The following is a 23,480-nucleotide window of genomic DNA, read 5'->3' on the forward strand; positions in this document are numbered from 1 at the left end:
ACTCATTTTGCGGGGAAAAAAGAGAGGAGAAAAGTGAACCTATCAAGATTGTATGTTTCAAATAAGGCACATTTTGAATAGCAATAGTTTTTATTTATTTATTATTTATGTACAATACCATGTGGTTCTATGACTAAGTGTTATACTTTATCTAAAATAGATTGTACTTCACTGATCACAAATGAGAGGTACTTTTGTCTTTAAAAATAGGGATCGACTAGATGGACACTCCCAATTACCAATTGCACTCCATTACTTAAAAATCTTCCTTTACTTTTCTTTATTTTTTTTTCTATTTTTCTTTAATCATGTTCATAGAAATTATTGTTAGTAATTTTTGTAAAAAATACTTGGTCATGTCATATAACAATTATGTTTGTCATTTAGATGAGAAGAGAAGTAAAAGTCACGGGAAGGCAATTAAACCCTATATCTTAGGTTATTGTAATGAAGTGCAATTAATGAGTTAAAATAGAGGTTGTATAAGAAAAATTATTTTTAAAGTGGACCTGTTTCCCATCACTTGATCACACAAAAGAGTTATCTACATAACTATGATTGTTTTACCAGAGTTCCTTCCGTTGGGAGCCCAAACTAGGCCTTCTGGACTCGCCCTTGGCAGGGAGATGATTGTTCTTACATGAACTGGAAAAGTGGGCCGAGTTACTTACTAATTGGTTGGCCCTTTAAGATCAAAGGGCCCCGATAAAGAGACATAAACAAAAGGAAAAAAAAAAACGCTCGCATTACACTAGAATTTTTTTGTTGTTAACCCGCCTGCGTATAATAGTTACAGAAGAATGATCAACAAGTTCTCCATCCCTAAAAAATAAAACATTTCAATGGTTAAGTCCAACGTCATTGAAGAATTTATAACCATGCGTCGTTCTAAGCTGCCTTCCTTCTGCACTGCGTTCAACACTATACTGACGTGGCAGTGTGCAGAGAACGGTATTTTTTTCCTTGAGATATAGGGGAAAAAAATCTATGGTAATCAAATGGCGGTTGGTCCATGACCGAAGTGACTCGGTAGTCGGTCCAGCTTTATTAGTAGAACTATTGGAAAATGGTTCCATAGAACCTATGGAGCTGTCGAGGCCAGAAGAAAGAACTGTCGAAAGCTTCGAAGAATGAAAACTCAAACGTGCTTCGAGTGTCTGCAGCGTCGAATCCAGAAAGATTTCTCAGACAAATTAATCTTCTCTTATGGGATCTCAGATTCAGGTCTCCCCTTCGGTTCTAGAGCTGTTGTTCAGGTCCTTTCCTTCGAATTCCACCATTTTCACTTGCTGACTTGCCTTATTTACTTTTTTCAATCCTAACTCGAAGTAATGGAGTTGAAATCTGATGTTTTAATCCTGTTTAGGATTCCGATTCAGAATTTTAGGGCTTCTGTTTATTGTTGCCAGGGAGTTTAATTTCCACAATCTATAATGCAGATTGCGAATTACAATGGTGAGGTTTCGAATCAGTTCGTACTGGTGTGCGTGCCGAGTCATGAAGATGATTGCTTGTCGAATTATGTGTAAGCGCATCCGATCTGCATATTCTAACTGTTTCATAGATCATCATCATCATTATTATTGAATTATATTGCAAACTCTCTTGAAAAGTCCTAGATTTTGAGTCAGGTGTCTATTTCGATCAGCTCGAATTGAAATTATTTTGATCATTGTGGACATTAATTGAAATTTCATCGAAATTTTGGAAGTATCGTTTGAATGATGAAAAATATTGAGAAAATTTTATTTGAAACCATAGGAAATGATACAGCAAGCATGAAAATATATCCATAAGTCATGAAGATACAACAAACAATCGTATAAAGTGTAACAATGAAGATCAATAGCATTTCACTAAAGATTGACATATGTATTTAAGAGTCTAACTTAACAAAATAACTAAATTTAACAAATGCTTAATGAATGGAGTACTAAGTAAGTATTACATTCACACACTGTTGTATATTTTTGCATTTTTTTTTAATGTTATGAATAGAATGATAATATATCAAACTAATTAAATATCAGTGGTTGTACGAGCATATGCTTATATGTACGTATTTTACGATGATATGTAGATATATTCAATCATAATTTTAAAATTTTCTTACTTTTATAAATTTTAATAGTGCTTTTAGAGTACTTATTTCTCAAAAAAATAAACAGAAATTTTTAGTGAAAATTTACTATTTACTGAAATATTCCTCTAAGTGAACATTATTTTAACTGCCAAAAAAAAAAAAAAAAACCAGTTGGATTTCCCATGGAGCCACTTGGAAATGGAATACTTTGAGTTATATTTTGTGGAAATATGTTGAAAATTAATATCATGCCTTCTAGCAACTGAATTTTGTGTCTAGAAGATATTTTACGTGTAAGAGTGTATCTAGTTTTATAAAAATTAAAATACCAAAGATTAAAATAAATAAATAAATTAATAAACATTGAAGTTCAATTTTTTTTCCTTGAGAATTAACAATGTAAGCTGTACAACCATCTTGGTGTTTCTGAAATGTGATTGAACCTGGTTTTATCAATCTATAGATTATCATATATTAGAGACCTACTTGATATGAACGGGCCTTAATTTCTTGTTTGCAGTGATGAGTATTTTTCGGAAAATGACGAGGACAGTAAAATACAGACAATGGATAACATGTCTTCATCAGAGATGGATCAAAATCAGGAGGAAGGTATTGGAATTATCAGAAACAAAACCATTTCATCAGATACTTTACCAGATAAACCTCACTATTTGTTGAAGTGTGGTAGGAGAACAGCCCTAGGTGGGATAGAATCTGATAGTTCACGCATCAACTATTCTGGAAGGTTCTCTTGTATAAGGACAATAACTGCATTGGCCCCAGTTGCATATGTTGGTGTTGGTTCTTACTCTGCCATCAACAAACTTGCTCACAACTTCTTTTCTGGTTCTGTGGAAAATCACATACTTTCCTCACTTGATCTTCTTATTGAAGGAAAACCAACAGGACGAGATGGTGTGAATTTTCTTAGTTTGGTTGGGATGCCTTCATTCGATGAAAACAATATTCCTGGCTGTGTGAGGCATCCAAACATGGTCCCCGTGCTAGGGATACTAAAAACACCTGGTTTTATAAATTTATTGCTTCCTAAAACTCCTTATACCTTGGAAAACATTTTGCACTATAGCCCCGATGCCATAAAGTCTGAATGGCTTATTAGGTTTTTAGTATATCAGATACTCTCTGCCCTAGCTTACATTCACAACTTGGGGATTGCCCATGGTGATGTATGCCCTTCGAGTATAATGTTGACCAGTTCATGTTGGTCTTGGTTGAATGTCTGTGATAAAGGTAAACCAAGCCTAATGAATAGAGAAGAGTCCCTGGATACTTCTCCATCAATGTTGAGTTGTTCCACTGAGGATTGTCTTTGTCAAGCTTTTTACGCTGATTCAAAGCTACCCCTCTCTATCGATTGGCACTCACTTTTCAAGAAATGGTGGATGGGTGAGCTGAGTAACTATGAATACCTACTCGTGTTAAACAGATTAGCTGGAAGGAGGTGGGGTGATCATACGTTTCACACAGTAATGCCATGGGTAATAGATTTCAGCGTAAAACCTGATGAAAATTCTGATACGGGTTGGCGAGACCTAGGGAAGAGTAAGTGGCGATTGGCGAAGGGTGATGAACAGTTGGACTTCACGTACTCGACATCTGAAATCCCACACCATGTTTCAGATGAATGCCTGTCTGAACTTGCTGTCTGCAGTTACAAAGCTAGAAGGCTACCTTTGAGTATATTACGTACGGCTGTTCGTTCAGTCTATGAGCCTAACGAGTATCCTTCTAATATGCAAAGACTTTACCAATGGACTCCTGATGAATGCATTCCGGAGTTCTATAGCGATCCTCATATTTTCACTTCTCTTCATGAAGGTATGAGCGATCTGGCTGGACCTCCATGGGTGAGTAGTCCTGAGGAATTTATCAAATTACATCGTGATGCATTAGAAAGTAGTTGGGTCTCACGACGGATACATAATTGGATTGATATCACCTTTGGGTGCAAGATTTCTGGTCAAGCAGCCGTTGATGCCAAGAATGTCATGCTTCCTTTATCTGACCCCACAAAGCCAAGGTCAATGGGACGCCGTCAGCTATTTACTCAACCACACCCTATGCGACGAGTTAGCAAAGTGGAATCTATGAAACCTCTTCTTTTAGAAACTATAGAAGAAGCAGCTTCATTTTGTGAACATGCTTCCTACTTGAGTCCACTTTATCATTTCTATCAAGGTAACCCTGACAAGAGTGTCATACCTGTAAAAGAGCGATCAGAGCATTTTAAAACTGATGTATCTAAAGCATTGAGCAGTGGAAGCGAGTTAATAGAGTCATCTAATATTGATTTAAACAATCTTCTTGAATATTTTGAGGTAGATGAGAGTGGTTCCTTGGGATTTCAAGAGTTATTGCTTTGGAGGCAGAAATCATCTTATTTGGGCCCCTATTCTGAAGATGTTAGTGAGGACATTTTTTCTGTTGGGTGCATTATAGCAGAACTTTATTTGAAAAGGCCTCTTTTTAATCCAACCTCGTTAGCTGCATATGTGGAGAGTGGTGTTTTACCTGGTTTGATGCAGGAACTTTCTCCTCACATTGCGGGACTTGTTGAAGCATGTATTCAGAGGGACTGGAGGAGGTACAAAGTTTACAATTCCAATAAATTTTACTGAAGATTCTAGCAAAAATACACATATTAGGCATTGGTACTGCTTACTATTGTTTTTTTTTTTTTTTTGCCTATTATTTACACCTTTATAGGGTGATATATTCTCTTGATATCTAATCCTCGGCTTAAAATGTCGTATCGATTGAATGTTTCTGTTAATGAAAAAATTGGTACTATTGGCCTATACATTCGATACAAACCAGTACATTCCGATACATACCTGATACCTTCCCGAAACATTCAATGTTTCAGAGTCGATGTTTCGTATAGGTCGCAGCTGATACCGATACGTATCGGCCGATTCATTCCGATATTTTAAACCATGATCTAATCTGAATCTTTTTTTCTTTTTCATTTTGTTATTAGGAGGCCTTCGGCAAAATGTCTTCTTGAATCACCGTATTTTCCTGCAACGGTGAGGTCATCCTATTTATTTCTCTCACCACTTCACCTTGTAGCGGAAGGTGGGTCCCATCTTCAATATGTTGCAAAGTTTGCAAGACAAGGAGCCTTGAAAGCAATGGGAACATATGCTGCTCAAATGTGTGCTCCCTACTGCTTACCACTTGTTGTGACCCCTTTATCTGACAATGAAGCTGAGTGGGCTTTTTTATTACTGAAAGAATTCATGAAGTGCTTGAAACCTCAGGCGATAAAGACATTGGTTTTACCTGCCATCCAGAAGATTCTACAGGCTAGTTTTGAACTTATTTTGTTATGTTTACAAATTGTACTTGTGTAAATGACCTACTTTCTTACTTTCATTATTGTTGAGAAAAATTTTCAGGCTTCGGATCATTCACATTTGAAGGTTTCTCTCCTCCAAGACTCATTTGTGCGGGAGATATGGAACCGATTGGGGAAACAAACATATCTGGAGATAATACATCCATTAGTCATCTCAAATCTTTCTGTTTCACCCCATAAGAATTCTGCTTCTGCTGCTTCTGTTCTGCTGATCGGATCTAGCGAAGAGCTTGGCCTACCTGTTACGGTTCACCAGGTTAAATTTATTCTATGTTTTCCTGATTGTTGATTTGATAGGAGGTTATTAAGACCTCAAGTTTATGAAAAATGTATACTAACCTTTGGATCTTGATCCAGACGATCTTGCCCCTAATTCACTGTTTTGGGAAAGGACTCTGTTCTGATGGAATTGATGTTCTGGTTAGAATTGGTATCTTCGATTCATTGGGTTATGGTATTGTTTCTCTGGTTAAAAACAGTATCTTCAGTTTGTATGATAGTGTGTTTCATTGACTTTTTCCAGGTGGTCTTTTGGGAGAGAGCTTTGTTGTGAGGCAGCTTCTACCATTACTGAGAAATGTTGTTCTTTCCTGTATTGATGTTTCGAATATGGATAAGCCTGAACCTATGCACAGCTGGAATACTTTAGCCATTATTGATAGTCTTGTCATGTTAGATGGTCTAGTTGCATTCTTGCCAAGAGAGGTGGTCGTCAAAGAGCTGGTCCAAGTATGAATTTCCTTCCTGTTTTCATACTGTGTGCAACCTATTTAAACACTTCGACAGCTCTAACTAATTGATCATGTGTTGTAATCTTCAGGACAGAAGTTGCCTCCATATTAAAGTTCTTATGCAAATCCATTTGGACCTACCAGTGCTTGAGGTGTTTCACTCCACCTTGCTTTGGATTTTCCTTTCCCTTTCTGTTATGCTCATTTTAGTATGAAGGATTTCTTTAGTATGCCATCTAATTGCAAACTAGGCTAAAAAGTTGTTATTTAATTTTTTGTATTTTTGATAGGTTATGAAGTTTTTAAATCTGACACAACCACCAAAACAAAGTCTTCACAAAGATTGGGGATCAGCTGAACAAATTCTGCTCCTCCACTCCACTCTGTCTAGAGCTAAGTCTTTTGTCATTGACAGTGATTTCATATTTGCTTTCATAATCTCCATCTACTTTTTTTTAGTGTTCCTCTAGCCTTTTTAGGACCTTCAAGTTGAATATTTCTTCTACCCAGGGTTGTAATTGGCTTTTGTAGAACATGCCCAAATCTTCTCATTCGACTTTCCCTTATTTTATTGCCTATTGGAGCCACCCCTTCATTTTCCTGAATGCCCTCATTTCTACTTTTATCCTTCCTGGTCTTTCCATTCATCCATCTCTACATCCCCATTCATGCTATTCAATTTATTACATGATGCTTCTTGACCGTCAACATTCAGCTCCATAAAGCATAGCTGGTCTTACTACCTGTGTATAAATTTGTTTTTTTCAAATTTGATTGGTAGGTATTTATCTCAAAGAATTCCGAAAGTGTACCTCTACTTTAACCATCTACTTCTGATTATATGGGCAAAATCTTCCTTGATCGTTCCTTCTTTGTGTATCATAGACCCAAGTAATAAAAGTGGTCACTCTGGTTTCCTAGACCATCAATTTTTACTAGACATTCTTCATCCTAAGTGTCGATATTGCATTCACACTCCACAACTCGATCTTGATTCTACTTATTCTAATGCCCTTGGTCTTCATCATCTCTATCCTTAATTCTAGTTTTCTGTTAAATCCCTCTCTAGTCTCATCAAATAAGACTACATCATTTGCAAGTTATGTACACCAACGTATGTGCTCTTGAATAGGAGCAGTTACTTCATTTATAACTAGAACAAACAAATACTAACTCAAAGCTAATCCCTAATGTAAACAAATTATAACTGGAAACTCATTCGTCTCATTTCCATTCACTTTCACATTAGTCAAAACCCCCGCATACATCCTTAATTTTGTCAATGTATCCATTCTAGACTCTATTCTTTCCCAATACCCCCACCTCTCTAGGCATTTTGTTGTAACCTTTTTTTAAGTCAATAAAAAACATATGAAAATTCTTCATCTTTTCTCTATACTTTTTTATTTTATTTTATTTTTATCATTTGTTTAAGTAGAAAGATCACCTCAATGGGTTGATTTACCCGACACAAAGTTAAATTGGTTATCTGATATATATATATATATATATAGTTAGTACAACTCTTAAATGTCTTTTATTCTTATATGTAGGTACTATGATGCCTTTCTTCTGTTCATCTGACATCCTATTAGTCTTCAAAATATTATTGAATAGCTTAGTTAGCCAAGACAATTTAAAACTTTTCAATGCATTTCCACATTTCTATCAGAATACCATCCGACCCTGATATCCTACTTGTTTTCGTATTTGCTGGAGTTGTTGTCCCTTCTGAAACCCTATTTCAATAGAAGTATGTGTGCTCTCTCACATAGATCTCTTGGTACCTCCCAAGTCTCTTTGGTGGTTATCATTTAAAAATTTCCAAAAATAAGCCTTCCACATTTCCCTAATCTCTCAGATAAAAACCACATTTATTGACAAGCTAAGGTGAAAATTATTAAGTTTGAGTTAAAACTTGGCAAAATGTTTTTTGAGGGTGCCAGTGCCAGAAGTGACTACATTTCCCTGCTAAGATGGGCGCATTTACATATACTATGGAAAAATCCCAACCTTCCATTGATGGAGGGCTCTCTGGATTTAAAAGCTTAAGTCCCTATCCAAATAGACATATTAACTGAAGAAAAAATTGCTCTCACACTGCACGTTCTGATTAACTAGCTTTAGTAATTCAGTCTGTCCTCTGTTGGCCAGGTTGCTGCTACAACTCTTATTGAAGTTTGTCGGCGGATTGGAGCAGATTTCACTACTTTACATGTCCTGCCACAACTTAAAGAGCTATTTGATGAACTCGCTTTTTCTCAGGAAAAAAGCAGTGGGTCCAGTTCATTTGGCAGAAATTCAAAGACTACCAAATCAAAATTAGACGAGGCTCAAGTGGAAAGCCGTATGGATCTTGTGTGGGTGTTATTTTATAGTCCATGATATCTGCATCAAACACTTACGTAGAATGAATTAATATCTTCAAGACCATTCTGTCATATTGTCGTGACTGTGCTTGGCAATATGCAGGTTGCTTTTATACCCTTACTTCGCTTCTCTTCTCGGTATAGAGAAACTTCGTCAATGCTGTGCTACGTGGTTGCTTCTAGAGCAATATCTTCAACGGTCTCATAACTGGAAGGTATTCTTCCTTTTTTCATGCTACAAGAGGATGACTACAATGACTAGTGGTCAAGACCTATGTTACCCTATCCGCTGGTACTAGTCCAAACCACGACCCTGTACGAACCGAACCAGTTTGCTGTACTGTTCGTACTGGGTTCGTAAAATCAAGCGAGCCACAAACCTACCAAATTTTGATTGGGTTCGGCGAACCAAACAATTTTTTAATTGGTTCGATGAACCAAACCTATTTATTATATTTTTTTTTTCGTTGTTTATATTTAGGATTTGGATTATTATATTAATTTGCTTCTCTTTAATGTTGAATTTTTTTAACATTGTACTTTGTACTTATAACTTGTATACTTGAATTATATATATGGACATTCGAACCTAGCTAGCAAACCGATCTAGGGAACCAAAGCGAACCAAGAAACAAATAATCTCTACCACAAACCGGGTTCATTCTAGTGTGGCGAATCATGAACCACAAACCCAAATTCAAACCGAGCGAACCGATGAACCAAGTAACATAGGTCAAGACTACGGACTCCCAATTTACTATATACACTTTTCTGAGCCTGTTTTTGATTCAGTGGGAATATACAGGGGAGGCATCTCAGGCTGGTTCAGAAAATATTAATCCTCAAAGGCCCATTTTGAGCAAGATCTCAACATCTGATTATAATCCAGCTAAATTGTTGCTCAATGGGGTTGGGTGGTCGATCCCACAATCACAAGGGGTTAGAGGAGCCAAAAACTTGATGAGTTACAAACAATTAGATGATCTTCAACAGACTTCAGTAATCAGGCATGTTGTAACATCGAATCATGGGAAGAGCGAACCCTGGTTCTGGTTCCCTAGTCCCGCTGCTAGTTGGGATGGGCTTGATTTTCTTGGTCGTGTTGGGGGTCTAAAAGATGAACTTCCGTGGAAGATCAGAGCGTCTATTCTTTACTCTGTCCGTGCACATCCAGGAGCATTGAGATCCTTAGCTGTTTGCCATGATGAAAGCACGGTTTTCACTGGAGGTGTTGGTCCAGGATTCAAGGGTACTGTTCAGAAATGGGACTTATCGAGAATGGATTGTGTATCTGGTTATTACGGCCATGAGGAGGTTTGCTTATTTATTTATTTATTTTTTTTCTCCATTATCTGGCTTACACTGACTGTAGTCTGAATGCCATTTCTTGATTTCTGTATTCACTTAATCCTTTGATATATTTTTTTTTAATATTTATTTTGGGGGTGGTCAGGAAGGCATAATATCCCACTACTTTATTTTTTGAGAGCTGCTGTTGGCACCCTGACTTTTTTACTTATTACATTCAAATTTCTTAAATTATTTATCACACCCTAATTGAAGATAACATACCATTCGAACAATACAAAAGTTTGGTTCAAGTTATTACCTCAACATTACAAAGAATTATCACGCATTCAAACGACTTCAGCATTTGTTTACAATTAGGATTAGGCTCATATAAAATCCTACATCTAGCAAATAGATGTCTAAACAAAAAAGAGCATTTCTATTGGCACCCCAACTTTTTTACTAACTCTCAACCATTAGTTTTTTTAATTTTAATTGGGGTGTAACAAGTAAAAGTTGGAGTGCCAATAGCAGCTCTCTTATTTTTTTAGAACTTTCTGTTCTTTCTCTGTTATGCCTGTGTGATCATCAATTTACTTAGATTTTTTATTTTTTATTTTTGGTGCAACTTTCAGGTTGTCAATGACATTTGTATTCTATCTTCCAGTGGAAGAATAGCTTCTTGTGACGGAACAATCCATGTATGGAATAGTCACACTGGAAAGCTGATTTCGGTATTTGCTGAACCATCTGGAAATTCCTCGCATCACATGAACCCTTTATCCTCTGCATCGAAGGTGAATACTGACCACCATGTGAATATGCTCAACTCCAATACATCAGGTGGAATATTATCTAGTGCATTTGGTGGGAGTTTGTACACCTGCATGCATCACTTAGAAAATGTTGAGAAGCTCGTAGCTGGCACTGGAAATGGCTCACTCAGGTAAAAATAGCTATTCAAGGATAGAGTTTTTTCATCCCAAGTTGATGTGAATCAAGAATGTCTTTTTGTCAGTGGCATTATAGAATTTGAGAGCTTCTGTTGCCACACCTACTTTTACTAGCTCCACACCAAGATGTGTGCTAATTCTTTGGTCATTTACATATGAATTGGGGTGGCATTAGCAAAAGGTGGTGTGGCAATAGAATCTCTATATAATTTAACCTTTTAATTCACCATGCAGATTCATTGATGTTGCTCAAGATCAAAAACTTCATCTGTGGAAGAGCGAATTGGTTGAATCTTCTTTTTCTTATCTTGTTTCTGCCATTTGCTCATGTGGGTCTGACAAAATGCAAGCAAACAGAGCTGCTTCTGCAGCGTCTTGGATTGCAGCTGGTCTCAGTTCTGGGCATTGCAGGCTGCTTGATGCAAGAAGTGGAAGTGTTATTTCTTTTTGGAAGGCTCATGATGGATTTATTACCAAGGTATTTGTAAATGGCCATGTTTTATTTATTTATTTGGTAGCCATTCCCTCATGATGGAATGTCCCATACAATCCCCAGTCGTAGCTGACAACATGCCCAATCTGTCATAGCCAACTCGTTTGCTTCTATCAATCCCACAAGCTTTTTTATTTTAGTTTGAAGTTCAGTTCATTTATCTTTTCATGGTTGCAGTTGGCAGCACCAGAGGACCATTTGCTTGTTTCCAGCTCTCTTGATAAAACTTTGCGGGTTTGGGACCTGAGAAGGTACTCTTGGTATTACTTGGACCGTCTGTGTATAACACTTTATGATTATTCTATTGTGTTCAAAACTTGATTGGTTACTTGGCTGTGGTGTCAAATTCTACTTGAGTTAAGGAGATTCTTGTCATGATAATGATAGAGAGCTGCTATTGGCACCCCAGCTTTTACTTATTACACCCCAATTAAAAATAAAGAAAATAAGTAAATGGCTGAGAATGAGTAAAATTTGTTGACAAACCATTTGCTCCAAAAGACCAATCTGATGGGGAAGGCGCAACTATGAATATAAGAGGGTCACGGGTTGAATTGGGGCACGATACGTGAGCACGTGATACCCAGGAGCAAAGGCAGATAATACAATACTCAACACTCCCCCTCACCTATATGGGTGGAAAATTCCCTCGAAGAGACTCGAACTCGTGACCTATATGAACCTAGCGCTCTGATACCACGTTGACAAGCTATGTACCCCAAAAGATCTATTTGATGGGGAAGGCGCAACAACTATGAATATAAGAGAGTCACAGATCGAACTAGGGCATGATATGTGACACCCAGGAAAGGAGGCGGATAACACAACGCTCAAAAAAGTTGGGGTGCCAATAGAAGCTCTTTCTCAAATTTTTTTCTTTTTTTGGCTTAAGATTTTATATGAGCCTATTCATAATCGTAATGTTTAGATGATAATTTGAACCAAACCTTATTAATGTTTGAATTGTTTTAATCTTTCATTGGGGTGATAAATAATATAGAATTGGGTTCTTCCATTATCTTTTTTTGCGCTTTTAGAGGGTTGGACTTTTAATATCTTCTCTTCGAGAAAAAAACACCTTTGGGCTATCCTTCCATCGGCCATTGCTTGGGGTCTCTGGAGAGAGCGGAACAACAGAGTATTTCATGGCAAGGAGAGCTCAACTTACTCTGTGATTTTAGAGATTCTGGGATTTCTGTTCCTTTGGTCAAAGTTGAGTAGAGACTTTGAGGGAGTGTGCTTCCATGATTTTGTTAGTAATTGGGAAGCTATTTGTGATTAGGTCCTCCCTTCTTGGGGAGTTTTTTTTTCCTTTCTTTGTTTTTTCTTACTGTTTTTTAATCTTGTATTGGGGGGCTATCTCAGCCTCATCTTCTCGTTCCGTTTTTTAATACAAGCTTATATTTATCAAAAAAATATATATATATAGAATTGGGGGTGTAATAAGTAAAAGTTGAGGTGCCAATAGCGGCTCTATAAAGATATCACTTGGTTTTTTGAAGTAAATCAACTACTTCCAAAAGTAAAAAAACAAAATCTTAATATAGTCTTCTTTTTTTATTTTTTTGATAGGTATAGGGTTAGTGGTAAGCAAATGAAGTTGGGTTCAAGAGGGTTTGAACCTAGGTCGTGGGAAACAACACTCCACACGTTTTACCACTTAGCTAAGTTGGCACTTCAAAATCGTAATATAGTCTATGATTGTAAAAACAAGCATAATGGATTACTTCACCTAACTTAGAGTTTCGAAACCTTGTTATGCTATAACGACATAGGATAGGATAACTTATTAATAAAATTTTGCTTTACCTATTAAAAAAAATATTATCTGGTGGTGATGGCGTCTTATATAACTGAAATCTGGTTGACATGGTAATCTTTTTTGTCAGTCCTTGGCATTTGCACATTTGAGTTCTTATGAATTTATATCTGTCTCGTCTAATTTGTGGATTTATGGGCTTTGTATTGCAGGAGCTGGCCATCTCAGTCCAATGTTTTCAGAGGTCATTCAGACGGTGTCTCTGGTTTCTCTGTGTGGGGCCAAGATATCATTTCAATTTCCAGAAATAAGATAGGGCTTTCCTCTCTATGCAGATCTGCAAATGATGTAAGTAAACAGGAGTGATTGTTTATCAAGGATTCTGTCCTAAGTGAAATGCTTGTATCAGTAGGGATGACCATAGACTATTCTTCTTATATATGGTTTGCCTAATGGGATCATCCCCAATTCCCCATTGATTGGGTCTCTCCTAGGAGCTATCCTTGACATAAAGTCAAACCTTATGTTAGAGGATTCTAACCATCTTAAATTGCATCCTTTTGGGTACTACATGAAAAAATTGTCATATACATGGAGCTTAGGTCTATGTGGAGATCATGTTGGACAATCCAGTCTGCACAATGGAGACCGTCACAAAAGTTTGGCCGTTTTAACATTCCTCTAACCTAATGAAAAAATTAGTTAAAATTGAAAAATCCAAACCGTCCGATTAAACCATTACTTTTCCAATTTTATACCTTTGGTGCTAGGGTCTCAATGGAGTTCATATTGGAAAATCCAACTGTACTATGGTGATCAACCTCTCAAAAGTATGTCCCTTCCGATATTCCTAAATTCATAAAAATATGCTTCAATCTTGAAAAATCTGGACCATCCAATTAAACCATTACTTTGGGTGTTAAATTTTCATATGATTACTAAGTTTGGCATGAATCCCTTTTTTTTTTGTTGTTGCGATAATGAACAATTGTGGGGAGGAGAAGTTCTATTTTATTTATCCTACAAGATCCATTTGGTGGGAAATATGGGTTCCACAGAGGAGTACCCTGCTTTTTGTAGTTTGAATCGGTTCTTGGCACTGCTTTTTTTTTTTTTTTGGGTTGTGTTTTTGACATTTGGTCCTTCTATTTACATAGTTTGTTTGGGTGGCATATGGCAGGATGGGCAGCAACGTGTTTCACCGCAAAAGCTCTACATGGCAGATCGTGGGACAAGAAATTTGTCAATTTTATCGAGTATAAGTATTCTACCCTTCTCACGATTGTTTCTTGTGGGAACAGAAGATGGTTATCTGAAGATTTGCTGCTAGGTTCCATTGATATTTTTTACATTTGATCTTGTTTTTTTTTTTTTTTTCCGGAAATTTTGCTTCATTGTATCTATGCTAGCCATATATGTTCGTCTTTCATGTGCTAGCACTCAATTTCCATGATCACAAATGGGATTACTGTGTTTTCCAATGATTTAAATTACAGCATTGGTTAATGCCTAGGTTTGGACTGCATTGGTGAACCTCCAAGAGTAGCAGGTCTTGCTCCACCTGCAATAAAAAAGCCATTAATTAATTTCTAGGTGTCCCACCTGGATTGGGTGAAAACTAGAGATACCCCTTCGGTTCTCAAATTGTTGACATACCACCCTTGACTTCAGTCTCCCATGAGACTAACAAAAAGTAAAAGAAACGCCTCGTCCTCAATTTCTCCTGCAAACCCTTTGATTTTTTTACCCAACATCCATTTTTTTTTGGCCAGTTTTATTTCAATCTTGTTTTCGACCTTTTGCCAAAAACCTTAATTTTTCTTTCCTAAAACACATTGTCTTCAACGTCCCCCGAAACTGTATTTGTTCTTGGAATTTGAAGGTGGGAGTAGAGATTCTTGAGGTTGAAGGTGAGGGTAACTGTTTTTTACCATAGATGCTGAAGGTGATGAATTTTGGGGGGAAATCGAAGGCTTCTAGCACGAGAAGTTAAGGACTTTTGGGTCATTGTTAGGTAGTCTGTCTCTCATGGAAGATGTAATGCCTATCATCTCTAATTATTGAAAGCTTCTGGCACGAAAAATTGAATACTGTTGGGTCATTTTTTAGTAGTCTCATAGTTAACAAAAAAAATAGTAGTCTCATAGAAGATGTAATGCTTAGCATCTCTAATTTTCACCAAAATGGCTGGGTATCACATAGTAGTGTGGAATTGCACTCACACATATATCTGGGATGTGAGAGGCCTTGGCCTCACTGACTTCTCTGCTCAATAACCTTGGCTTGAACCTGCTCGGGTCCATTCTATTGGATGTTGGGTGCGACTGTCTAAAGATCTGTCTTCTATAAGCCAAAATCCAATCCAAAGAGATCAAAATTGGAGAGTTCACCCACCTCCACTTGCCATCACATGTCCTAAGTATGAGGATGGTAAGTCATTAGGATTCATGACACTCACCCTGCCCCCATGGCTTAAACCGTGACATGACACTGAGGTCGAGACACTTTTGGTGTGGAGAAAAAAACCAAAACAATCTAACTGAAACATTTCAAGGTAAGCCAAAATATTGTCGATACATTCAAAATTTCAGGGTCAATAGTGAAAATCAGAATATTTCACCAAAACATTCTGAAATGACACAACTTTCAACCATGAATGACACCCTCAAGTATCAATCATCCTGAATGCCCTCATGGACGTGCAAGCAGTCTTGGTTTACCATTCAACGGTATCCATCCAACTTGGTATCATCAGTTAAGATGATATCAACGGTCAAAATCAGAACTTTGGCTCATTCACAGGATTGAACTTACCCTTGCAATGGACCTCAGAACACTATTTGGATGACTTGAATCGACAATTATTGATCTATGGATAGACATGTGTGTGTCACAGCCCACACAAATTTGGTGTGATGACAATCATTATAAGATCCGACTGGTAAATTACAGAGCATCTAAGGTAACCATCACAATGTTCACATAGCATTCATGGAATTATAAGTGCAAGAATACAGAGTCACTATTTAAATTTGGTCCACACCAAGAGATGTTAAGATTTACAAAGAATGTACAGATCTCAGGCTAGAACTTCGTGAACACTTGGGGGACGGCTTAGCCAAAGGTTTTCTCACTACTGTAACACATGTATAAAAACCCATCTTCATCCTTCGAAGATTCATAGACGGCATCCAAAAGACTAGCTGCAGGAAACAGTCATAAGTGGAACACATAAGCTAATTCATCCATTTAAAGATAAAGTTGTACAATAGATGCCTATACAAAGATATTCTTTGCATCGGTATAGCTTATGTACCCGTTTGAGGTAAGGTGTTGTTCACAAATACAAAGAGAGCTTTCCCAGGTGACAGACGAAGCCTGCTGCTTAAAATGTGGATGAACTGCCCAATGGTCATGTCTCGAGGGACCAAGTATCTGGAAGGGAATTTTAAATATTAAAAAAGGTGATAGCGATGTTCAAGCCAAGTGGTTACTCAATCAAGTTGCTAAGAAATAAGAAGAAAAAATAAAAGAAAAAGAAGAATTAAACCAATAAAAGAAGAATTCTGTCAATTATGCATATAGCTCTCTTCTTATGTGCCACCAGTTCTAATTGGTGCTCGCTTTCAAAACTATTGCAGATTTTTGCACATCAGGCAACTAGTGCTTGTAAAGCAATTTAGCGTATAACTGATATTTGTTCTTAGTTTCCAGTTTTCCTTTAATATTTTTGTCTTCTTTTATCTTTTAATAATTGAAATATAAAAAAATTGAAGCCTAGACCCCTCGGCGTTACCTAACACTTTTGACCGAATTGTTTAAGGTTGCAATTATGTGACACAAATGCATGCAATTTTCAACCTTCTGACTTGAAGGATTTCCTTTCTAAAGAGATCATTGTGAGCAACTTTACCAACATAAGACGTGTTGAGAATAAAGAGAATTCCCACAAGAGTCTTGAGAAGCGAATAATTTCTTAGAAGCTAGATCTCATCCTATAATGGGAATATTTAGAATAAAAATAAATAATCCTTAGTCATCCAAAAAAGAAAAAAAGAAAATAATCAACATGTTGGGAAGCTTAGATGAAGCTATAACTTACTTTTTCTTTTCCATTTCAGGAAGATCAGAACTTGAATATCTTTCAACAACCACCTGAAAATTGTATCAGAAAAGATGTAAATAAATAAATAAGTGAAAAGAGAAAACCTGATGGTTTTTAAAATTTTAGAATTCTTCCCAAATAAGAATGAGAAAGATGTGGGAGGTGTTTGGACAAATGGATATGCCAGCCAACTTGAGGATAACATGTACTAAGCAGCCTTTATCTATTTAATTTTCTTGCTTAGTTAACAGATGATGAGGAAAGAGAGGGAAGCTGCTAATCTTACAAGCACCATTTAATAAATGAGTACTATCTACATACGTACATAGAGTGCCTTTTTTTGTTGAATTTTGAATTTCACAGTTCGGCTTCTAGTTAATTAATAAGTTTAAGACTCAAAATCATGTAAGCACCTAATGCCTAGAATTGTATCATGTGGAAGAACAGCTAGCATTTTCTAAGGTAGCATTTGGAGGCCCCTTCCCATGTTTTTGAACCCCAAAGCGCTTTAGGGTTTGATGGCTTGACTTCCCACTTCTTAAAATGAAAAAGTTGAAAATGGGCATAAACTGCCCAGACTAACTTCCTGCTTCTAACGTCTTCACCAATTTGATAAAAAAGTTGAACATTTTTTTCCAGTTGAGACTGCCCATGCTGTTTCTAGGATATTAAATTAATGACCAAAAAGTTCAACACTTTTAGCATAATTACTAAATGTCTAAAAATGTTGCAACCATTAATGAAGCTGGAACCTCCCCCCCCCCCTCTTTTTTTTTCTTTCCCTTTATAATTTTTTGTTTAAATTTTGGCATGCAGCACAAACTTTCTTAACAAAAACAACCCTAATATCTTCTTTCTATGTCAGAAATCATCTCATCTGATTTCCCCAAATTTCTGAATCAGTATCTACATCTCATCATCAGCGATGTAGATCGAACTGTTATTTTACTCAATTCCTACTAAAAATTGATACTTCTTCCCCCAAAAGATTAATGTAAAATTTAATAAATATATCAAAAATTACATAGTCAGAGAACAAAATCATTAAATTTCAAGCTCAGAGAGTAAAACTAAGACGATCTGCAATAAATGCAACGACGAAGTAAAGAGATCGATTAGAAGACTTACTGGAACTCGATCGGGATATTTGGCGATAATATCTCTTGATTCCTCAAATCGTTCCTCTGCAGCAAATAAAAAACAATGAAAATTAGATCGAAAAAGTTGATTTAAAGAAGATCTGAATGAAATCGAAGATAAATAATGTTAGAACGAACCGAATGTGAACTCGTCTTTGAAAGATCTGATCTTCCCCATGGATCACAAAGAGAAAGAGAGAGATTAGGGTTTGGAGGAACGAAGAAACGTAAGGTAGCCAACTGGTTGACAAACGAGAGAAGAAAATGGAGTTTTTTTAAGGGAAATAGCTAACGTACGCCGATTAAATTCGAAAGCCAGCTCAGCTCGAAGCTATTAAATTTAAAGAGCTTCAAACAAAGCTTGGGTTGGCAACTTATCTGCGATAAATTGAAATTCTCACGGCTGAGATGGAGAATTACTTAACGATATTCTTCGACCATCATTTTTTTTATTTATTTATAAAATGTCAAAAGGAAAATGCTGAAGTAACATTGAATGTACAACGATTCACACATTAATGACGTGGATCCATATATGGAATCATTGATGCTTTCATCGAGATACGAGTGAAAATGGCTAAACTGATTTTTGATCAACTTGATGACTTGGGTTATTTTTTTAGGAATGGAGAGTCGCCATCTAATTTAGGTCTAGGAATCATAAAAATGACTCCAATTTTTTTTGGATCAATCCACGGTAGGACTGCCAATGGGTATCCATTTAATCAGAATTGAAATCGAAAATCCTGATTCTGATTTTTTTTATATTAGAATCGATTAGAGTTAGATCTAAAATGGAATTGAACCAATAGGAATCGGAACCGTTAGGTTCTATACAATGGGTATTCGCAGATACCGAAATCGATTTATTTTCATATTATAGATGATTTAATATATATTTTTTATTTTAAAGTAAATGCATGTTATATAAAATTTTTCAATTTTTTATATAAATTATCGATTGAAGCTTAGAATGAGTTATTCTTTTAAAAATTTGTTACTTTTAATTAAGATAAATTTTTATTTTTAAAAAAATTATTAATTTATATATTCTGTATAACAAATTATAATTAAGTTAATAATTTGTTGATAATATATTAATTTTTTTAAAGAAAAAAAATATTATAATGATTTGAAATACTTTTTTCTTCTCAAGAATCGAAATCGATGGGTACCCATGATTTTTAGCAATTTCAATTTCGATTCCATTTATTTTAGAACCGAACCAGAAACCAACAAGAATCGAAATCGAATTAAATATAATGATTATAATTATAAGTTCCTTTGGAATCAATCCGAAAACTGATTGTCACCCTTGTCCACGGGGTTCAAATCAGTGTTGGACCCGATGTCCAATACAGGCATTAAAGAATTTTTCAAATAAAAATGGTTTTGGTTTTCCTTAAGTTTCAAATTTTGGGAATTCTATATAAATAGTTTAGTCTAGAGATGATTAGTAGGCGTTTGGATATGACTCCTTGGCTACTTCTGACTCTTGCGGGGAGTTAGAAGTCGTTTGGATGCGTTTGTATGAACTACTCCCTCGAAGAGTTACTCCGCGCAAGAGCAAGAAATTACTCTTTATGAAGAAGTCAAGAAAACCTATTTCTCAAAACTCTTCTTGCGGGGAGTCAAAATCTACGGTTCGTTTTACCAAAATACCCCTAACTTTATTAATTTTCTATGAAAATATTTCTAATTCATTTGCCCTTAAATCAAACAAAAGAAACATTTATTAATATTAAATTTTTTTTTTTTAATTTTGAGTATAATGGATTTAAACACATTATATTAATATTTAATATTTAAAATATTATATTATATTATATTAATATTTATAGTTAAACACATTATATAATATTTAATATTTAAAATATTATATTATATTATATTAATATTTAAAATATTATATTATTATATTATATTAATATTTATATATTATATTATATTATATTTATAGTTAAAATGTCAAAAATAATATAGTTTGAAGGCATATTATGACACTAAAAGACAGTCTGTCAATTTTTTTTTTTAAATTTTGAGTATAATGGATTTAAACACATTATATTAATATTTAATATTTAAAATATTATATTATATTATAATAATATTTATTATATTATATATATTAATATTTATAGTTAAAATGTAAAAAACAATATAGTTTGAAGGTATATTATGACACTAAAAGACAGTCTATCAATTTTTTTTAATATTATGTCATATTTTGTCAAAAACAGTCAGTCAAATTTTTTTTAAAATTTTAAGTATAATGGATTTAAACATATTATATTAATATTTAATATTTAAAATATTATATTATATATATTAATATTTATTATATTATATATATTAATATTTATTAATTATATTATATTATATTAATATTTAAAATATTATATTATATTATATTATATTAATATTTATTATATTATATTATATTAATATTTATAGTTAAAATGTCAAAAATAATATAGTTTGAAGGCATATTATGACACTAAAAGACAGTCTGTCAATTTTTTTTTTTAAATTTTGAGTATAATGGATTTAAACACATTATATTAATATTTAATATTTAAAATATTATATTATATTATAATAATATTTATTATATTATATTATATTAATATTTATAGTTAAAATGTAAAAAACAATATAGTTTGAAGGTATATTATGACACTAAAAGACAGTCTATCAATTTTTTTTTTTTAAATATTATGTCATATTTTGTCAAAAACAGTCAGTCAAATTTTTTTTAAAATTTTAAGTATAATGGATTTAAACATATTATATTAATATTTAATATTTAAAATATTATATTATATTATATTATATTATATTTATTATATTATATTAATATTTATTATATTATATTATATTAATATTTATAGTTAAAATGTCAAAAACAGTATAGTTTGAAGGCATATTATGACACTAAAAGATAAAAAACAGTAACTGGTATAATATAAGGGTATTCTGGTCTTTTTTCTAGAAGTCATAAGAAGTCAGCATGGTTCCCAAACAGACTTCCAGCACAAAAGTACTTCTGCCAGTACTTGATAGAGTTAATTGCCAAACGTCATTTCTGCACAGAATTACTTTTCCAACTCCTCCATAGAGTACTTCAGCTTCTGTTCTTTGGAAGAGTAGTTCTGCTCCTGGTATCCAAACAAGCCCTTAGTGTCGGAGAATTTCCCAAATCAAGAGTGAGAAGGAAAGGAAGACATGAGTGTCTTCAAATTTCAAGGATAAAAAATATTTTTTATTATATGTAATATAATACAAATGTATTATGTATATAATGGAATCGATTTTTATTGGATCAGATGTATCAACATCATATATTTGAATCTATGTCCAAAATATATTTGAATTCAAATCCGATATTTTCGGATAATATCCTATCCAGAATTTCGAACATGAATTCGAATTGAATTCAGATTTTTGACTATATATTGTCAGGCCTAGTTTAGTCACACGTCGCTTACAAGTGAGAATGTGGGAAAAACAATAAGAGTGAGTAAATTATGGCATTTGTTTTCATTGGATTATCTTTAGAGATTTGATCCAATGCTTCGTGGTAGTGCGAAGCACCAACCACGCATGCACGTCATGCAATAGGGCAATTGGGTTCTTTGTGGCGCACTTTGTACATACACATCATCCTGAGGAGAGAGCCTTAAACTTTTCAATATTTAAAGACATTTAACAATTGTGGTTGATCCATCATGTTGAATGTATTAAGTGTGATTTGTACCGCACGATTAGATAATTAAGTTGGATCAAGTTAGTGTCTGATTGGGTGTATTGGATCAAGTTAGTGCCCGATTGAGTGTATTGGATCAAGATAGTACCCGATCGAAAATGACCGGGTATATTGATTTGTAATTAACATCCGATTGGAGACGATCAGATCCGTTTAATCAAATTATATCCTAACGAACACAATCAAAATCATTTTATCACGCAGATTTAACCAATAGGTATTGATGATAAGACACAAGACACACACCTTTGATGAGATGTAATAAAGATTGTTAGATATAATATTAGGCATGATCCAACAACTCTTAAACCAATAGACATAAGTCATGGCTCTTGATCAAGTAACACAACAATTGACTATAAATAACCAATCAAAAATTAGATTGACTTGTCGAAATATCCCATGCTTTTTCGAATTCCTAACTTAAAAAATTGGCATCAAAACGGAAGCTAACGCGCACCGCCTTGTTCGGTAGGACGGACAGAGTGCTCAATCCCTAGCTTGCTTGTTCCGTGAGTGGGATTACAATCCCGCGAGTGCTAGTAGCTGTACGTGTGGGAGGAGCTGTACGAGTGGGTAGCGGGAAGCTCCCCAACTGGATCCATATCCATGCTTGGTTCATCTGCTTACTCCTCTGGCTCCGCTGGTCTGGTCTAAGTCTAAGCGCTTGGCAAAGCCATAGGAGGTTCATAAGCGAAACAAAGCTTTCTTTTCTTAAGTGTTTTAGTTTGAAATTAGATCTTACATAATCCAATTTAATAAATCCGAGTGTAAGCTTCATTGTATCTTAAAGGCAACCCATTGAGTACTTTTGATTTAAACTAAATGGGGAGAATATTTGCTAAAAGAGATCAAATTTTTTATTCGAGCCTTGAAGTTCTAATTGTTCTGATGCCCCCTCTTACATATGCTCTCCTACGCCCTTATCACAAAATCGTAAATCATTTACATTGAGACATACATAATTATAAATATTTTTCTTATGCATACTGAGACAAATGATCTACGATTATGTGATGGGGGCATGGTTTTTAAACTCGTCTGAGACCGAGACGTATCGCCCGAGTTAATTCGGTATCGGAACTGAACGAGACCAACTCACAAAATCATTTTTTGATCGAGTTTTATGTCTCACAGTGTAATTTTTTGAATTATCTCACGAGATGTCTCAAACATACCGAAAAACTCATCCGAGATGACTCGGTATCGGAGCTTAACGAGACGAGACACGATACCGAATTTAAAAACCATGGATGGGGGCATATGGCAAAGCCGGGTGTCGGATTATCACAACTCTTTAAAGTAATAAACCCATTCGGGGACTCTGAAGTCAAGACGTTTTAGCGTTAGTATTGTCTGGCTCTCGGTGGGACCCAAACCCATGACTATAAGGCAGCATCAGGTTGT

General features: G+C 35.0%; 2 protein-coding genes across 4 annotated transcripts; one reads left to right on the forward strand and one right to left on the reverse strand.

Moving 5' to 3' along the window:
• Positions 1 to 851: 851 nt before the first annotated feature.
• On the forward strand, positions 852 to 14,596 carry LOC147403159 (protein serine/threonine kinase). 3 transcript variants are annotated; one of them, XM_086438641.1, is made up of 16 exons: positions 852 to 1,256; positions 1,440 to 1,525; positions 2,604 to 4,691; positions 5,088 to 5,415; positions 5,509 to 5,724; positions 5,826 to 5,898; positions 5,992 to 6,197; positions 6,289 to 6,351; positions 8,354 to 8,559; positions 8,672 to 8,783; positions 9,361 to 9,882; positions 10,494 to 10,804; positions 11,169 to 11,289; positions 11,482 to 11,555; positions 13,276 to 13,411; positions 14,244 to 14,596. In XM_086438641.1, exons 1-16 carry the CDS (start codon positions 1,131 to 1,133, stop codon positions 14,391 to 14,393), a joined length of 4,818 nt encoding a protein of 1,605 aa, XP_086294767.1. In that variant the 5' UTR covers positions 852 to 1,130; the 3' UTR covers positions 14,394 to 14,596. The 3 variants fall into 3 exon arrangements, with proteins under 3 accessions (XP_086294767.1, XP_086294766.1, XP_086294765.1); XM_086438640.1 differs by lacking the exon at positions 14,244 to 14,596 and adding an exon at positions 13,834 to 14,135 and having other exon boundaries at positions 11,046 to 11,289; XM_086438639.1 differs by having other exon boundaries at positions 854 to 1,256; positions 11,046 to 11,289.
• Positions 14,597 to 16,021: 1,425 nt separating this feature from the next.
• Positions 16,022 to 18,616, reverse strand: LOC147403160 (autophagy-related protein 8i-like). The gene is made up of 5 exons (XM_086438644.1): positions 18,446 to 18,616; positions 18,297 to 18,352; positions 17,166 to 17,218; positions 16,380 to 16,498; positions 16,022 to 16,266 (listed from the first exon to the last, which is right to left on the reverse strand). The coding sequence occupies exons 1-5, from the start codon at positions 18,483 to 18,485 to the stop codon at positions 16,178 to 16,180; spliced, it is 357 nt and encodes a 118-aa protein (XP_086294770.1). The 5' UTR covers positions 18,486 to 18,616; the 3' UTR covers positions 16,022 to 16,177.
• Between the last annotated feature and the right edge of the window lie 4,864 nt (positions 18,617 to 23,480).

This window comes from Akebia trifoliata, chromosome 4 (genome assembly GCF_017979445.1).
Source record: "Akebia trifoliata isolate Shusen 1 chromosome 4, ASM1797944v1, whole genome shotgun sequence".
Taxonomy (NCBI): Eukaryota; Viridiplantae; Streptophyta; class Magnoliopsida; order Ranunculales; family Lardizabalaceae; genus Akebia; species Akebia trifoliata.

What these genes read in the sequence shown, in the direction of transcription:
- LOC147403160 (XM_086438644.1), bottom strand. Translation starts at nt 18,485, where the DNA reads ATGGGGAAGATCAGATCTTTCAAAGACGAGTTCACATTCG. An exon ending in CAAAGACGAGTTCACATTCG is followed by an intron (nt 18,353 to 18,445) that starts GTTCGTTCTAAC and finishes TATTTGCTGCAG; the next exon opens with AGGAACGATTTGAGGAATCA. An exon ending in CCTGAAATGGAAAAGAAAAA is followed by an intron (nt 16,499 to 17,165) that starts GTAAGTTATAGC and finishes ATTCCCTTCCAG; the next exon opens with ATACTTGGTCCCTCGAGACA.
- LOC147403159 (XM_086438639.1), top strand. Translation starts at nt 1,131, where the DNA reads ATGAAAACTCAAACGTGCTTCGAGTGTCTGCAGCGTCGAATCCAGAAA. An exon ending in TACCTGTTACGGTTCACCAG is followed by an intron (nt 5,725 to 5,825) that starts GTTAAATTTATT and finishes ATCTTGATCCAG; the next exon opens with ACGATCTTGCCCCTAATTCA. An exon ending in CGGGTTTGGGACCTGAGAAG is followed by an intron (nt 11,556 to 13,275) that starts GTACTCTTGGTA and finishes TTTGTATTGCAG; the next exon opens with GAGCTGGCCATCTCAGTCCA.